At 57.2% G+C, this 15093-nt stretch overlaps 4 protein-coding genes across 12 annotated transcripts; all 4 read right to left on the reverse strand.

Annotated features, from left to right (window-relative positions):
* Positions 1 to 361: 361 nt before the first annotated feature.
* Positions 362 to 3206, reverse strand: LOC106854675 (acyl-coenzyme A amino acid N-acyltransferase 2-like). Its single transcript, XM_014878722.2, has 4 exons — positions 3144 to 3206; positions 2033 to 2502; positions 1346 to 1548; positions 362 to 1013 (listed from the first exon to the last, which is right to left on the reverse strand). The coding sequence occupies exons 2-4, from the start codon at positions 2493 to 2495 to the stop codon at positions 426 to 428; spliced, it is 1254 nt and encodes a 417-aa protein (XP_014734208.1). The 5' UTR covers positions 2496 to 2502; positions 3144 to 3206; the 3' UTR covers positions 362 to 425.
* A 623-nt stretch (positions 3207 to 3829) lies between these two features.
* On the reverse strand, positions 3830 to 5868 carry CCDC86 (coiled-coil domain containing 86). The gene is made up of 4 exons (XM_014878768.2): positions 5650 to 5868; positions 5182 to 5311; positions 4776 to 4850; positions 3830 to 4193 (listed from the first exon to the last, which is right to left on the reverse strand). Exons 1-4 carry the CDS (start codon positions 5835 to 5837, stop codon positions 4074 to 4076), a joined length of 513 nt encoding a protein of 170 aa, XP_014734254.2. The 5' UTR covers positions 5838 to 5868; the 3' UTR covers positions 3830 to 4073.
* Positions 5869 to 6125: 257 nt separating this feature from the next.
* LOC106854702 (membrane-spanning 4-domains subfamily A member 15-like) lies at positions 6126 to 8131 on the reverse strand. 6 transcript variants are annotated; one of them, XR_015807534.1, is made up of 6 exons: positions 7772 to 8127; positions 7451 to 7570; positions 7181 to 7237; positions 6621 to 6814; positions 6396 to 6515; positions 6126 to 6246 (listed from the first exon to the last, which is right to left on the reverse strand). XR_015807534.1 is itself a non-coding variant. In XM_014878761.2 (6 exons), the coding sequence occupies exons 1-6, from the start codon at positions 7934 to 7936 to the stop codon at positions 6238 to 6240; spliced, it is 627 nt and encodes a 208-aa protein (XP_014734247.2). In that variant the 5' UTR covers positions 7937 to 8131; the 3' UTR covers positions 6126 to 6237. The 6 variants fall into 6 exon arrangements, 5 of the variants coding, with proteins under 5 accessions (XP_014734247.2, XP_088031668.1, XP_088031666.1 ...); XM_014878761.2 differs by having other exon boundaries at positions 6621 to 6776; positions 7772 to 8131; XM_088175542.1 differs by having other exon boundaries at positions 6621 to 6776; positions 7781 to 8127.
* A 4431-nt stretch (positions 8132 to 12562) lies between these two features.
* On the reverse strand, positions 12563 to 14977 carry LOC106854703 (membrane-spanning 4-domains subfamily A member 12-like). Of its 4 annotated transcripts, none has more exons than XR_015807536.1 (7): positions 14801 to 14972; positions 14484 to 14603; positions 14101 to 14157; positions 13859 to 13984; positions 13416 to 13522; positions 13244 to 13327; positions 12563 to 12978 (listed from the first exon to the last, which is right to left on the reverse strand). XR_015807536.1 is itself a non-coding variant. In XM_014878762.2 (7 exons), exons 1-7 carry the CDS (start codon positions 14888 to 14890, stop codon positions 12958 to 12960), a joined length of 612 nt encoding a protein of 203 aa, XP_014734248.1. In that variant the 5' UTR covers positions 14891 to 14977; the 3' UTR covers positions 12563 to 12957. The 4 variants fall into 4 exon arrangements, 2 of the variants coding, with proteins under 2 accessions (XP_014734248.1, XP_088031670.1); XR_015807535.1 differs by having other exon boundaries at positions 13859 to 14004; positions 14061 to 14157; XM_014878762.2 differs by having other exon boundaries at positions 13416 to 13529; positions 14801 to 14977.
* Between the last annotated feature and the right edge of the window lie 116 nt (positions 14978 to 15093).

The following is a 15093-nucleotide window of genomic DNA, read 5'->3' on the forward strand; positions in this document are numbered from 1 at the left end:
AGCTGGGCTGATATATGGCCAATGTATGTTCTATGTGTGCCCCATACATGCCCTATTCATATATATATATATGTCGAATATATGGTTTATATATGTGCTATATATGTCTGAGCTGTCTGTTTTGTATCCTATATATGTTCCATATGTATCCAATATATATCCCATATGTATGTCCAATAAATATCTGACATATATCCAATATATACATCCCATGTGTCCAATATATATCCTACATGTATCTGATCTATATCCCATATATATCCAATATATATCTGATGTATCTCCCAAATATCTCCAGTACATCTAAACCCGTGTCCAATCTTTGCCCCACACATCATCCCCCAGGAGCACAGGCAGGAGCTGCCAGTGACACTTTATTCCCTGCAGTGACAATCCTGGTGACTCCAACCCCTTTTCTCCACCCCTCACAGCTTCATGGTAGCAACCGACCCCAGATGGAGCTCCAAGAACTGCAGGATCTCCTGCCAAGACTCCTCCTGGGCCCGGGCATGGGGCTGGGGCTCTCCCCCCCATGCCACTGGCCTGGGAGTGCCTCGGATGCTGGAGTTGCTGCACAGGGGCGATCCGGGGGGCTCGATCAGGTGCCCGGCGCCGGGATAGGACAGGATCCGGCCGCTCTCCGGAGGCATCCGCGCCAGCGCCAGCTCAGCAAAGAGCTTGCTGTTGAAGCTCCGGTCGGCCTCTCCCACCACAAACAGCACCTTGCCCCGGATCTTCTCCACCGGGATGGCGGAGGCGCGGTAGGCGGGATCCCGGGGGTCGGCGAAGATGGCCGAGTTGTCTATGGCCCCCAGCTCGGTGAACTGGATGCGCTCGGTGTAGTAGGGAATGGGAGGGATGCGGAGCTCCTTATAGACCAGCGGGTTTCCGTGCAGGAAGGCCGTGCCGTTGATCCACACTGTGGCCACCACCTGTGGCAGGAGGCTGGCCATGGCCAAGGCCACCTCTGCACCTTTGGAGACGCCCACCACGCCCAGGCCGGGGCCTCGGACCTGAAGCAAGAGGAAATGAAGCCAGCTGGGAAAATACACAGGGATAATACATTTACTGGGACATCCCTGGGTGCCAAGACAAGGATGTCCTCATGGGATACCCCCAGTCTCCAGGACATCCCACTCACTGGGATATCCCCAGTCCCTGGGACAACTCTGGGACATTACCCCTGGTCACCTGGACATCCTACTCACCAGGATGAAGATGTCCCCAGGACATTCCTGGTCCCCAGGACAATCTCTGATCACCTGGACATCCTGCTCACCAGGTTGCCCCCAGTCCCCAGCACATCCTGGCTCACAGGTGCCTTTCTCCACGCTCCAGGACTCACCTTGGGATGACGGAGGAGCAGCTCTGCCGCTTCCTCAAAATATTCCAGGTCCAGCTGGGCCAGAACTCGGGGCAGGTCGTCATAGGCGAAGAAGGCGAGGGCCAGCACGGCAAAGCCTCGGCTGGCCAAGAGCCCTGCCCGGAACTCGATCAGCCCCCCCGCGCCCCCAAACAGGTCAATGACCCCAGGAAAGGGGCCTGGACCTGCAGGAAGACCGGGAGAATGTCAGAGATGGGGAGCCACCGGTGCTGTCCTGCATCCATAGTTGGGCATCCTATGGGGCACAAGGTCCAGTATCCTGGGGATCTCAAGGGTGGGCATCCCAAGATCCTGAGGTTTGGCATCTCAAGGATCCCAAGGCTGGACAACTCAGGGATCCCAACTTTGGGCATCCCAGGGGTCCCGAGGTTTGTTTTCCCAGGGGCCTCAGGGCTGGACAACCCAGAAATCTTATGGTTTAGCATCCCATGAGTCCCAGTGTTGTTTCCCAGGGGTCCCAACACTTGGCATCCCCAGGATCCCAAGGTTCAGTATCAGCATCCTGGGCTCCCAAGGTTCAGTATCCCAAGGGAATACTGTCTGGGTATCCCAGGGGTCCCAAAATTGGGGACCACAGGGGTCCTAAGGATGAGCATCCCGCAAGTCCCAAAGTTTGATATCCCGGAATTCCCTGCTCCCCATGCTCACCAGGAGGCAGGAATAGGGCTCCACGGACCCTTCCCTCGCGGATGGGCACCCTCTGCACTCCGGGGCCCACGTACCAGCGCTCGGCCTCGCAGGATCCCAGGGGCTGCTCCCGGGGATCCATGCCCAGGCAGATCCCATCGAACACTTCCAGCCGGACACGGAAGGGGCTGCCGGCCACATCCCGCTTGACCAGCCGTCGGAAAAGGGTGTCGGGCTGCAGGAACCAGAGGAGCCCCATGGGCCAGACCCCAGTGTAGCTGCCCCCCAGGGCGGCATGGAGCCCAGGATCCACCTCTCCCGCTCCGTCAGCGCGGAAAAAGGCGCGGGATTGGAAGCACTCGCCCTGCTCGTCCTTCAGCCATGCCCGGAGGGTGACGAGTTGGGATGGGGACAGTCCCCGCACCCGGATCTGCACCGGCCGGTCAGCCAGCGAGGACTGCGGTGTCACTGTCACTTCCACCATGGTGCACCTGGGAATGGGAATCACCCTGAGTGTCCCACGGGGATTGCCACGCCCAGGAGGGGGCTGGCGATAGGGCTCTGTCCCCAGGGATCCTCACGGGGGACCTCCAGGATGGGGTTAGTGGTCCAGATAGTTCTGCTGGCATCCCTCCTTCCCTGTCACTATCCCTCCTTCCCATGCCCGCATCCCCTCGTTGTCCCTGTCCCCTCCTTCCCTGATCCTTGTCCCCTCCCTTCCTGCTCCCTTCCTTCCGTGATCCCAGTCGTCTGCTTCCCTGTGCCCACCCACTCCTTCCCTCTTTCCCTTTTCCCCATCCTCTCCTTCCTCACCACCTCCCACCCTCTGACCCCAAACCCCCGCTCCAAAACCCACCCGCAGCCAGGACACCCCTTTCCCATGTGTCTCCCAGCCCTGGCATTCCCAGCACCCACTGCCCCCTCTCCATATCTCCTCCCCACCCCGGGGCCGCAGCAGGATGGGGATCCAGGGGCTCCGAGCCCCTGGATGGGATCCTGTGTGCACCCCGCTCCCTCTCCGTGCAGCACGGCAGGCTGAGAACAGGGATGCTGGCCCCAGTCCAGCCCTGGGAGGAGACACGCGGTTCTCCCACATTCGTCCCAGAACGGCCCGAGCTTCCCCTTCTCTTACCCCGCTGGACAAAGCCTGAGCAGTGGGCTCTGCAAAGGGAGAGGTTCGAGGATTCCTTGGAAATCATTAACCCGGGAATGGCGAGGGCAAAGCCCTCCTGCCCCATGACCCCAGGCCAGGCTGGCACGGGCCACACCCTGAAATTCCTGCCAGCCTCTGCTTTCCTTGTGGCACCCCCCCCGCCCCCCATCCAGGACATGCATGGGACACCCCATCCCAATTCTGAGGGCCACCCCCCTAAACTGTCATCCCAGGATGAAGCTCCAAGACCCCGCATTCTCATCCCAGGGCTTCACACCAATTCCTGAAATCCCATTTTCCACCCAGTGCACCCCTTTGTCCCCTCATCCCCTCTATCCCAGCTCACAGCCACATCCCTTCCCAGGAATGCAGAAAGGGGTGTTCATGGACCAAGAAAAACCAGGAATGTTAAGAAATCCACGTGGATTTCCAACTTCCAACCCCCACCAAACTCCCCAGCATCGCCCCCCACAGGAGGGTGTGTGACACGGTGCCCCTTTCCTTGCTGACAGGATCCAGGGCTCATTCCCAACAGGAATTCCCTTTTTGGAGAAAGGGGAACTACAAGGAATGAGGGGCCATGGCACACTCCAATCCTAGGAATGCCTTAAGGAATGTCCCAGCTGGAGCCCCCAGTCCCCAGAGCCACTGGAGGCGAATCTGTCTCAGTTCCTATTCATTTTTATAAGGAAAAGGCAACTTTGGGAAAGCAAAGTTCTGTTCCAGCCTCTGGCACCGGCCACATCCTGATTCCACAGAGATTGGGTGATCCAGCAGCTGATTCCTGTGGAATACACCCCCTCAGCTCTGTCCTGTTGTGTGTCCAACACTGAGTGTCCTGGCAGTGATTCCTGCCTGTAAGCTGAGGAAAAACCCCTGGAAAGGAGTAGGATCTGTAGGAATCCCGGCTCATTCCGTGGCTTTGCTGCGCCTCACAGGTGTCTTCTGGATCATGGCCAGTGTATCCCGCTTTTCCACCCGCCTCAGCTGCTTCTTCTTGGCCCTCTTGAGCTTCAGGGGGTTCCGGATCTGGGAAACGAGAAGAGAGAGGGGATTTCATGGAATCATAGGATCCTGGAATGTTTTGGGTTTGAAGGGACCTTAAGGATGATCCAGTTCCACCCCTGGCCGTGGGCACCTTCTGCTAGTTGCTCCAAGCCCTGTCCTGGAGCATTTTCAGGAATGGAGCAGAGTGTGGGAATGAGGCAGGACGGGATGGATGGCTCCCAGCCTCCCACCACTAAGGATTCAGGATCTAGAAGGGGATTTATCCCAAAATAAACCTATCCCTTCCCCCCAACCACAGGTGAGGTCTTCACTACACCTTCCCCAAGCTCCTGATGGAAAAGCCATGATTTTCCCACATGGATCCCCATCAGAGCCACATTTTCCTTGCTCTTTTATCACTCAGTTATGGTGTTCCCAAGCTTGGGAGAACACGGGGACATGCTTCCAGCATGTCTGGCTTTGCTGGCAATCTCCCAGTCTCGCCAGTATCTTCCAAAGATGGAGACAGGGAGAGGAACTGGAGTAAATCAGAGGCTGGTCCATGAGGAGCTGGAGGTTGTGGGGTGTTCCCAGTGCTGTTCCCAGCCGGCAGAGGGGACTCACCACTTGGACAATCTCGGCTTTCTGCTCGTTTTCCAGGCGCCGCTTCAGGTTTTCCTCCCTCCGCCGCTTCTTTTCCTGTGGGAGCAGCACCAAAACCTTCCCTGCAGATCCCTTCCTCCAGGATTAAACCCAGACCAGCGCCAATGCCCTCCCAAGTGTGAAATCTGCCATTCCAGCAGCTTTTCCACCCCGGGCGAGGCTGCAATTGACCCAGGGAGTTTATTCCAAGTCAATGACTTGGAGCATGTGACCGTTACTGCCTGGATTTGGCACCAGCACAGGGAATTCTCCATCCCAGCTGCCCTTTTCCACAGCTCTACTACAGCTCTGACACTCGGGAAGAGGGCAGAGACATGGGATTGAGCTTGGGAAAGATGGGAATTCTCCAGCTCTCCAGCCCTGTTACCTCTTTCTCCCTCTGCTTTGCTTCCTCCAGCTGCCTCGCCAGATCCTGGACCAGCTTCCTCTCCTGCCTCTCCTTCATTTTCCGTGCCCAGGAAGTGCGGAGCGCCTTGTCCTGGATCATGTGTGAGAACCTGGGTGGGCACATGAGAGGTGTTGGCTCCCCAAAAACCCCGGGATGCAGCCGGGGCCACTTCAACTCCTCTCCAGAATTCCATGAAACTCCGCCAACCTCCGAGCATCCCACCGCATCCCCAGCTCCTCGGCATCCCCTCCAAATCATCCCTGTCACAGCTGGATCCTTCCTAAAGCTTATGGATACCTCCGGAACTCACTCACAAGCCCCCGAGAGCCCCCCAAACAATCCTAACCCCCTCAAAATTCCCCCAGACCTCATGACCCCTCAGACAGCCCTTCTGGAGCGCAGAGCCCCCCCAAGAACTGCGCCCTCTATTCCCGCCTCCCTTCCCACCTCTTCTTCCCGGGATCCTTCCACACCCGTCCCGACTTGGGCTTGCCCCGCGGGATGGCTATCACCGTCTCCTGCCGCTTCTTGCCGCCTTTCCGCCGCCGTCGAGCAGCGGCCGGAGCCGAGGCGGCCCCACTGGGCCCCTCGGAGGTCGCTCCCGGTCCCGGGGTCGCCCCGTTCTGCCCCTCCATGATCCACGCGGCCCCCAAGGCGTCGCAGAGGGATGACGTCAGAGCCGTGCTCCCCACAGAAACGCGAAGCCAGAGCGCCTCCCTGGCCGCCATCTTTGTGCCGGGCAACACCCTCCATGCACGGTTGTGGCCGCCATCTTTGTGTCGGGCACGGCCGCCATTTTTGTGCCGGGCAGCACCGCCCAGCACCGTGACCGCCGGTACCGGGATGTCCCGAACTCCTCCATACACAACCGGGGCGAGCCCCCCCCCCGCACCCCGAGTAACCCCTGGAGACAAGCACGGGCGGGGCTGGGGGAGAGGTCTTTATTTGGAACCGAACACGCTGAAGGCATCCCAGGGCTCTCCGGTACCGGGGACCCCTCCGGTATGCGGCACCACGTGCGGGGCTTGGCTGCGGCTACAGCGCCTGGGAAAGCAAAACCAGGGAAATCCAGGGAAATTCTCTGGGAGGCACCCAGGAACGCCCGGATTGGAGGCGTTCCTTCGGAGGAAGGAAGGGGTGGATCAGCATTCCAGGGATTTCCAGGGATTCCCAGGGATCCCCGCCTCCCTCACCAGCTGGGTGTATGTGTGCTGCCGGACTGTGTCGTATCCAAACGCCAGAACCGCCACGGCCACGCAGAATTCCAGGAGGCCGAGGATCACCAAGGTGGAATCCAGCATGTTGCTCAGCATCTGCAAGGAGGAGGAGAACGGAAAGATCCCAGGATCCACCACCTGGACCCTTGAACACCTCACCCGGAGACTCTGACTCCCCCGTGCAATCCCGGGTGTCCATACCTTGCTGTACGTGCTGAGGCACCATTCCGGGAGGATCTGGAAGGGCCTGGACTTATCGCAGCCGGGAATGTTGCGGGTGATAGCCGTGCCATGGATCCCGGTGGCCACCAGCGTACCCAGGACAACTCCGACGTTGACCACACAGCAGGTCTTGACCTGCGGGAATCACCTGGTGACATAGACTCTGGGAAGGGCTGCTTCCCGCATGGATTATTCAACTGGGACCAAAGATCTTCTGGAGAAACCACCCAGTTTTTGTCCCACTCATCCCACTGTGATTCCAAAGCCATGAGGGTCTCCTGGACCTTCCATCCCCCTCATCCCACAGTGACTCCAAAGCCATAAGGGTCTCCTGGACCTTTTCTCTCCCTCATTCCACAGTGACCCTGACCCCCATCCTGTCATCCTGTGCTCCATGTGGGAGAGCTGGGCACTTCCCGAGGGAAACACTGGCCTGTGGATCCCGTGGGATGAATCCAGGCTGTGGAAGGGTCTTGGCAGCTGCTGGAAGGGACAAAAGGAATGGGGGGACACGTTGTCCCTCCCAGCCTGGATCTTACCAGCACAAGGCTGTCTCTCCTTTCACTTTCCACCAGCAATGAGCCCGAGACCAGGAGCTACTTGGAAAACAGCAGGAATTGGTGTCAGCAGCAAGGCACCCTTCCCTGTCAGTCTTCCCAGTGTCCCTCCATCTGGGATTTGGGGTTCAGGGATGTACAAACACCCCGGAATGTGGAGGGGAGGGGGTCAATGGGCACCTGGTGACCCTGGGATATTGTCCCCAGTTCACCAGGATTCCCTGATATTCCCATGATTTCATCCCAACTTACCAGGATCCCCAGCCAGAAGAGGATCCCACTGGCCACAGGGAGGGAAGGGTTCCTGTGCTCCGACACTGTCAGGATGATCCCAAAGCAGATGTGGACGATTCCAGTGAAGATGTGGATGGTCTGGGGAAGGATGAGGGAGAGGGATCCTGGATCCCGCTGCCGTGAGACGCATCCCACCCCAATCCCACATCACTGTGCCGGGAATGGACTGGAAGAGGTGCCTGTCCCGATGTCCCCTCCACTCAGCCAGGGAGAACCTTTCAGAAGGACAATCCCTGCAGATCCCCAACCCCTGCTGGGCCCCTGGAAGCCATGTCTCACCCCCAACACCTTGGGATGAGCCCTCCGGAAGACTTGAGTTTGGAATGAGGTCCTGGCAGGTGCCTGGGAGCCTGAGACCAGCTGGGCCGCCCGGGGATCCGTGGCCGGGATCACCTCCGTGATGATCCTCACGCTGCCGGCATCCGTCACTGTGGTGGCTGCCATGGTCTGGGAACGAGCCCAGGAAGCTGAAGGAATTCCCAGGTGCCTTCTTCTTCCTCTTCCTCTTCACCACAGTCCCTTTGCTGTCCGAAATCCCCGGCAGGTGCCGGCCAGGCAGGGACACGCTCCCGCTGCCCTTTGCTCCCTGCGGGAAGCTCGCTCATGGAATTCTCGTCAGGGCCCTCTTGCTCAATGAGACAGCTTTGCCAATGGAGGCTCCCAAAATCCTGCACGGGAAGAGGGAGGGACACGGAACCCCTCCCCGGGCTCTGTAGCTTTGGGAAGGGTTAGTTACTTTTCCCTCGGGATGCACCAAGACCAATCAAGCCAATCCTTTCCACCCCAGATTGTGGATGCTTTGCTTGGGAATGATTCCTGCAATTAGCTTGGTACCTAACGAGGTGTCCATAACCTAACTCTGCCCACTTCCCAGGAAAAACTGGGACTGAGACAGGAAACTTCATAAAACCTGTTATAAATGAAGCTCCTTTATTGCCATTTTTGGGAATTCTCCCTCCTCCATCCCTGTGGATTTGTCCTCAGTGAGGACACACAGGAGGGATTCAGGGATCCCTGGCCATCTCTGTCGGGAGCCAGAGGGAAATGAGATGCTGTTATTTATGATGGGAAGTGGGAGCTCATGCTGGGAATGGAGCCATCACACATGGTGAGGGGATCCCGAGGGATTCAGAGGCCCCTTCCTGCCTCCATCCCTCCTTCCTCCCAGAAAACAGCCATGTTCTTTTCTCCAGGAGCATTGGGATACCCCATGCCGACCTGGAGGACCCCCCAGGTTTCCTGAATGTGTGCAGGGTAGGAATTTCTTGGAGGAACGGGAATTTTTAGTTCCAGGATTCTGGCATCGCCCCAACACCTCTCTCTCTGCCTGGGAAAGCACAGTACCCTCCAGCTGACGATTTCAGGAGCAGGTGGAGCAACTTTTGGAAGTTTTTTCCTTCCCTCTGGCTCTAGAGGGAGCTGAGAGGCCGCGTCTGGAAGCACCGAGATTCCAGAGCCCAGGCGAGGCTTCCAGCCCTGGAGCCGGCTTGGAACAACCTGGGTTAATGGGAGGTGTCCCTGCCCGTGGCAGGGGTTTGAACTGGATGATCCTTAAGGTTCGTTCCGTCCCAAACCATTCCAGGATTCTATGCCCTCCCCGTGCTCCCACATATCAGGGAATGGGACACCCCCTCCAAACTGGCCTAAATAATATCCCAAAAAAGAGCTGGAAGAACAGACCTGGAAAGCAAAGAGCAGCAACTCACGTCTCCATCTCGGCTCCAATGGCATTCCTCCATCCCACCCATGACCTTCCTCCATCCCGCATCCCTGATGGAAGCGTGCACTTGGCCTTGTAAAGGGCTGCATCTGGCAGCACGGCTTTCCAGGAAAAACATGGACATGGATGAGATTCAGCCTCTTCATCACATTCCTGATGCCTCAGAGCCTTTAATTCCTGCTGGTGCCTCATCCCTCTCAAAAGTCCAATCCTAACAATCCCTGGGATCTTGTTCCAGCCCTGGGAAGGAACACTTGAGCCCCCGTGGAAATTCTGGGATCCCCTCTTTAGCCTTTAGGCAGCCAGGGTATCCTCCACCATTATCCACGGCTCAGATTCCCAGCCAAAGCCACCCTACACGGTGGATTTCCTCCCAAATCTGCCCTTCCAGATTCCTACAGCATTCCTGAAGTTCCAGCCTTGCAGCCAGAAACAGCCGTGACTGCCCTCAGCCCCCAAAACCTCACTTTCCGAGTGTGTTATCCATGGAAAAAGCACTTTCCTCCTTCCTAAATAAACCGAGGTCCAGCTGGGGATGGCAGGAGCCCAAGGTGGGATGACAGGATTTGGTTTGGAAGTGGATTTCAGAGGAGGTAAAGCTTTGAAGCAGATGCAGGGAAGCAGCAAGGCCAGGCGGTGGAGCTTTCCAACCTTTTCTTTGCAGGAATTTTTGGCTTTATAGATATATACAACACATTCCTTGGATTTTAATGTTCATTTTCCTATTTTCTAGGACAAGTTTTGGATAGGGGAAGCCTGGCTGGATGCTCAGGGGGGATCAGTGAGACCTTCTCAAATTCCCTCCCACCAGCACAGGACAAAATTTATGAGCCTGGTGGAACCAAAATTCTTTTTCCAACCCCAAAATCCGTGAGTTTTTTTCCAAAGAAAATAGATTACGATGAAGAAAAGCTCTCCAAAGAAACTTGCTGCTTCCTGGGACAAACTTTATATCCCCATAAAAATACCAAAAGTCAACATTTTGCTTTGCTTCCAGGTGTTTCTGCTTCCCACAGGGCTCTTTCCATACTGATTCCAGAAGGCAAGTCATGTTTTCTGGGAAAGCTTTCAGGTTTTTTGGCTTTAAACATCCCTGTGTCCATCCTGGGTTATGGAATCCGGAGCTGGGAGCAGGTAGGAGGTTGGGGGTGGGGGGCAGTGCTGCCTGCTGGGGTGATCCACACCTGGCATTTGGGACATGGTGACATTGCTCCCAAAGCCTGTCCCAGATGTGTCCATCAACCCCTGCACGTGACATTCCAGCCTTTGATCTGCTCATTCCCAGGAAAACTCCTGAGGCTGCAGAAAAGTTCCATTACTTCTCCAAGGCTTCACTGGCATCAGCTTCCCCTGCAATCCTGGGATGGGACTTTAAACACTTCCAGGGATGGGGCAGCCACAGCTTTCCTGGGAAATCCATTCCAGCTCCTCACCACCATCACAGGGAAGAATTTTTTCCCGATATCCCATCTAAACCCACCCTCTGGCAGTGGGAAGCCATTCCCCCTTGTCCTGGCACTCCAGGCCCTATTCCAAAGTCCCTCTCCAGCTCTCTTGGGCCACCTTTAGGTGCTGGAAGAGCCTCCAAGATCTGTCCCTTCACAAGGGGAAGACACATTGGGACACTCCATTTAATCTCACAGTTCCTCCAAGGGTTTTGGTTTTCCTTAGGGATCCTCACCAGCTGGGACACAAAACTCTGTACTCCCTGTCATCTGCTATTTCCAATTCCTGGAAGTCCCCATTCCCCCCCAGGGCTGCAAATTCCCACCTAAAAATAAAAATATATAAAAAACCCCACATTCCCATAGAGCCTTAAACACTTATTCCAGCATTTTCAGGGAAAGCCACATATAAGCACTGGGATACTTCATGAAAACAGATCCTGAAGCTGGTGGAGGAGGAGGAAGCCTCCTTCCCAGGAAACCACCACTCTGGGAAAACACAGAGCTTGGATGGGAGGCAGGATGGCTTCATGGTGGTCCCCACGGAGCCGGAAGAGGTTGGGATGCTCCAGAGCCACAGGTGAGGAGCCAGAGCTGTAATGGGTTGTGGCCACGGGATGAGCAGAGGCAGCCTGTTCATCCTGCTCCCAAAATCCCTGGGGCTTTTCCTACTGATAGGGCTCATTATTTTTTCAGAGCCAGGAACAGAAATAACTGACAGGGAGTGAATAATCCATGAGGCTTTGGCTGAGCAGCCAGAGCATTGTCAGGGAGTGTGGATAGAGAAAAAAAACACGTAAGTCACCCCAAAGCCTAAGGGAATGTTCAAGGGAACAGATCATGAACAAGAAATTCCTTGAACAGGAATGTTCAAGGTCACTGGTCCTACTCTGGCACTGGAGGGGAAGTTTAGGATGGATCCTGTCCCCAAAAATTAAGAGGATCCTCCCACAGGGCACTGGGAACTCAGCAGGATGTTTCTACCCTTTGGAAAATCAGCACTGGGGGGTCTCTTTCCTCACTCCCATCCCACTTTTCCATTTCCATAAGCTTGGGATGCTCCTTAAATAACTTGATGCCACTGGATGCTCATCTCCTCCTCGTTAAATCCACCAGCATTCCCACAGATGCAGGATAAATAAGGGTGGACCTATAAATGAGCTTGTCAGGAGCTGACAAACCTGCTCCTGTTGAAAATGATCGCAGAGCCCTTTTCTTTCCCTGAAAATAATTTTTTTTTTAGGAATTGCTGCACAGATAAGGTTTGGCAGCACCCCTCAGCTCCATTCCTGCCACCCAGGACTGTGGGAACAGGGAGCACATGGGACTGGTGTCCCCATGTCACCCCACGGAGCAGCTCCAGCCCCGGGGCAGCTTCTCCGGTGGCGGAAGAACCGGGATGTGCTGGCGTCACCAGCATCGCCGCCGGCTGCCCGGCCGCTCCAGCCGAGCTAAATATAGCAGAACCGTGCTGGAATGGGGGGGGAGTGGGGGGAGCTTGGGGAGCAGAATTCCCGCGGGAGACCAGGTACCCTGGTTTAGAGGGTGGAATTCCAGCAGGAGAGGGGAATTAGAGGGGCAGAATTCCCTCGGGTGAGCAGGTGCTGAGGGGTTTGTGGGGACAGAATTCCCTCAGAATCAGGTACTGGGGTTTAGGAGGATGGAATTCCCTCAGGAGAGGGGTTTTGAGGAGCAAAATTCCCTCAGGAGAGCAGGCACTGGGAGTTTAGAGGAGCAAAACTCCCTTGGGAGCAGGTACCAGGAGTTCAGGGGGCAGAATTCCCCATAGGAGAGAGCAGGTGTCCCTACATCGGGCAGGATGAGCTTCTTTCCTGAGGGACAGCAGCTCTGTGATGTGTAATTGTAGCTCCCACGCTGGAAATTCCCAAATTCAGGAGACACAAGCCCAGAGAGAGCATTTATTCCCAAGATAAAACGAAGCCAAGAGGGGACGAGCCGAGGTAGATGCTCTGGTGACCCGCCCGGCTCCCGGCACACATCGAGGTCACTCCAAACCACCAGACCACCAGGAATTCCTGAACCCCAACATGAGCGAACCCCAGCATCCCACCAGGGATTTACAGTCAGGAATTGCCCAAGATTCCCCCCTGGAGAAGCCCCTTCCCACAGCAGCCAGCAAGTGGAGCCCCGCAGACAGGGGCACAGGGAATTTGGGGGTGTTCCCTGGCTTTTGTGGGGAGGACCAGCACATCCCAGCTGGCAGCACAGTGGGAGGAGGATGCCATAGCCCTGGGATTTAGGAGCGATGGAGGCAGGATCCCATTCCGACATCCTCGGTGTCAGACTTCAGGAGCAGCCAGCTGCAGAGAGACCGGGAGGTGTCTTGGAAAAAGGGTAGAATTTGGGGAGACCCGCCCCCCCCCCCGGCACCCCACCACCCTTGGGGGTTTGGGATCTCCTCCCCATTCCCAGAACAGAGGGGTGGATGCTCTGGGATGCTCCCTAGGGATTGAGGTGGGATGTTTTCCCAGGGAGGGGACACTGATGGCAGCAGGATGGGGACTGTCATCCCAAGAGCCACCCCAATGCTGATTCTGCTCCTTTCCAGGCTATTCCTTGGATCACCTCGCTGTAGCTGGGAGGCTGAGGCAGCTCTGCCGGTGGCGCAGCCAGATCCACACGGGTGGCACTGGGGACAATCAGCATGGCCTGGAAAACACCAGGATTATGGGAGACACAGGGATCATGGGAGGCAGTTTTTGGGATCCATCCTTGCCACCCCAGCCCCTCATCCTACCTCGTTGGAGCTGAGGCGGGTGGCCCGGCACCAGAAATTAGCAGTGGCCACGGCAATGCAGAATTCCAGGATGGTGAAGGTGAGCAGCACGATGGAAATCCCATTCCCTGCGAGCTCCAAGATGGGGAAAACCCCATCAGTGACACCCAGCAGCACGAAGCCCACACAGGGCAGCATTCTGTGGCTCCTCCTTCCTCTCCCTCTGCGTCCCCAGCTCCAAAAGCCTCACTCCAAGCCCTCCATCCCGCCGTTTTTATGGCTCATGGATGCTTCCAGGGGGTGACTCATCTCCCGAGGTACCAGCCCAAAATAGGTCGTGCCGGCAGAGGAGAAACCGCCACCCCAACAGGGATTTAGGAAAAGGCACAACACCCCCTGAGGGTTGGAGAAAAGGCCCGAGGGAGGTTCCCAGGGGGCCAGAATTCCACCAAGTGGGATTTTACCAGGACGAGATCGGTGTAGTAGGTGGAGCGGTAGAGCCCGTTGAGGTTGAGGTCCACGATGAAGGCCACGATTCCCAGGAGTGCAAAGATGGCACTGATGACGTTCATGGTCTGGCTGCCCTTCACCTGCGGGCACCCAGGGGGCTCTGGGGGGGGGGGGGTGGCAGACCCCCCCAGAATCCCAGAGAGACACCCCACCTACCCCATGGGATCACTCCTGGTGTGCTCCCGGGAAAACTCACCGCACATTCCGTGGGGCTCTTCTCGGCGCCGATGGAGAGGCACCCGGAGATGATGAACTGCAGTGGGAGAGACGGGGCTCAGCTGGCACGGAGGGCGCCCCAAACTCGCCCAGAGGTGGCGCTTAGAGGGCATAGTGACCTCCCTGCCCTTGTTTTCCAGCTGCCGAGGCCTTGGGAGCTGCAGGTGCATCATTCCCGGTGGGCATCCCTTCCAATGGGTGTCCCACCTGCTGGCATCCCCCCCCCCAGCAGGATTCCTTTCACTGTGGGCACTGTTCCCTGGTGAGATTCCCACCCCCCTAAGCATTCTTTCCCGCTGGGTATCCCTCTTCAGTGGGCATCTTTTCCCACTGGGAATCCCTTCCCAGCCCCTCGGCACGCACCGACACGCCGCCCAGGAAGGGGATCTCTCCGATGACGAAGACAGAGGTGTAGACATTGGTGAGCGTGGTCAGGACGATCCCGAAGCCGATGTGCAGGAATCCCGTCATAATCTGGATAGTCTGGGAGAGCAGGATGGATGGGACTGGGGTCAACTCAATCCCCCCGCCCACAGAGCCACCCTGGAAATTTGGGATGCCTTAATCCCAGCGCCTCTCCAGAGACACAGCATTCCCTGAGGGATCACCAGAAATCCCTCGGGAATGCGCTGAGAGGGGATTTTCCAGGGGTTTCTCCCCCCGACCCCCCCAAAACTCACCCCCATGACGCGGTTCTTGCCCTTGGGGAGGGTCTCCGCCGTGTACATGACGGCGCGGCTGCCCAGCCGGAGGCTCCCCATGCCCTGCATGAGGAGAGCGGGGGGCACCGGGACCCCCGGAGCAGCCCCGGTCCCCACCGGGGCCGCCCCCGCCCCACCCCGCCACAGCACACGCCCATTGGCTGAGACCCGTGACGTCAGCGGCTGCGGCATCCCTCCCCGGGGCACCGCCCAGCCCACGGGGGGACACGGGGGGATGGAGGGGACAGCCCCCCAAAACCCGGGGAGGGGCG

This window comes from Sturnus vulgaris, chromosome 18, assembly GCF_052056855.1.
Source record: "Sturnus vulgaris isolate bStuVul1 chromosome 18, bStuVul1.hap1, whole genome shotgun sequence".
Taxonomy (NCBI): domain Eukaryota; kingdom Metazoa; phylum Chordata; class Aves; order Passeriformes; family Sturnidae; genus Sturnus; species Sturnus vulgaris.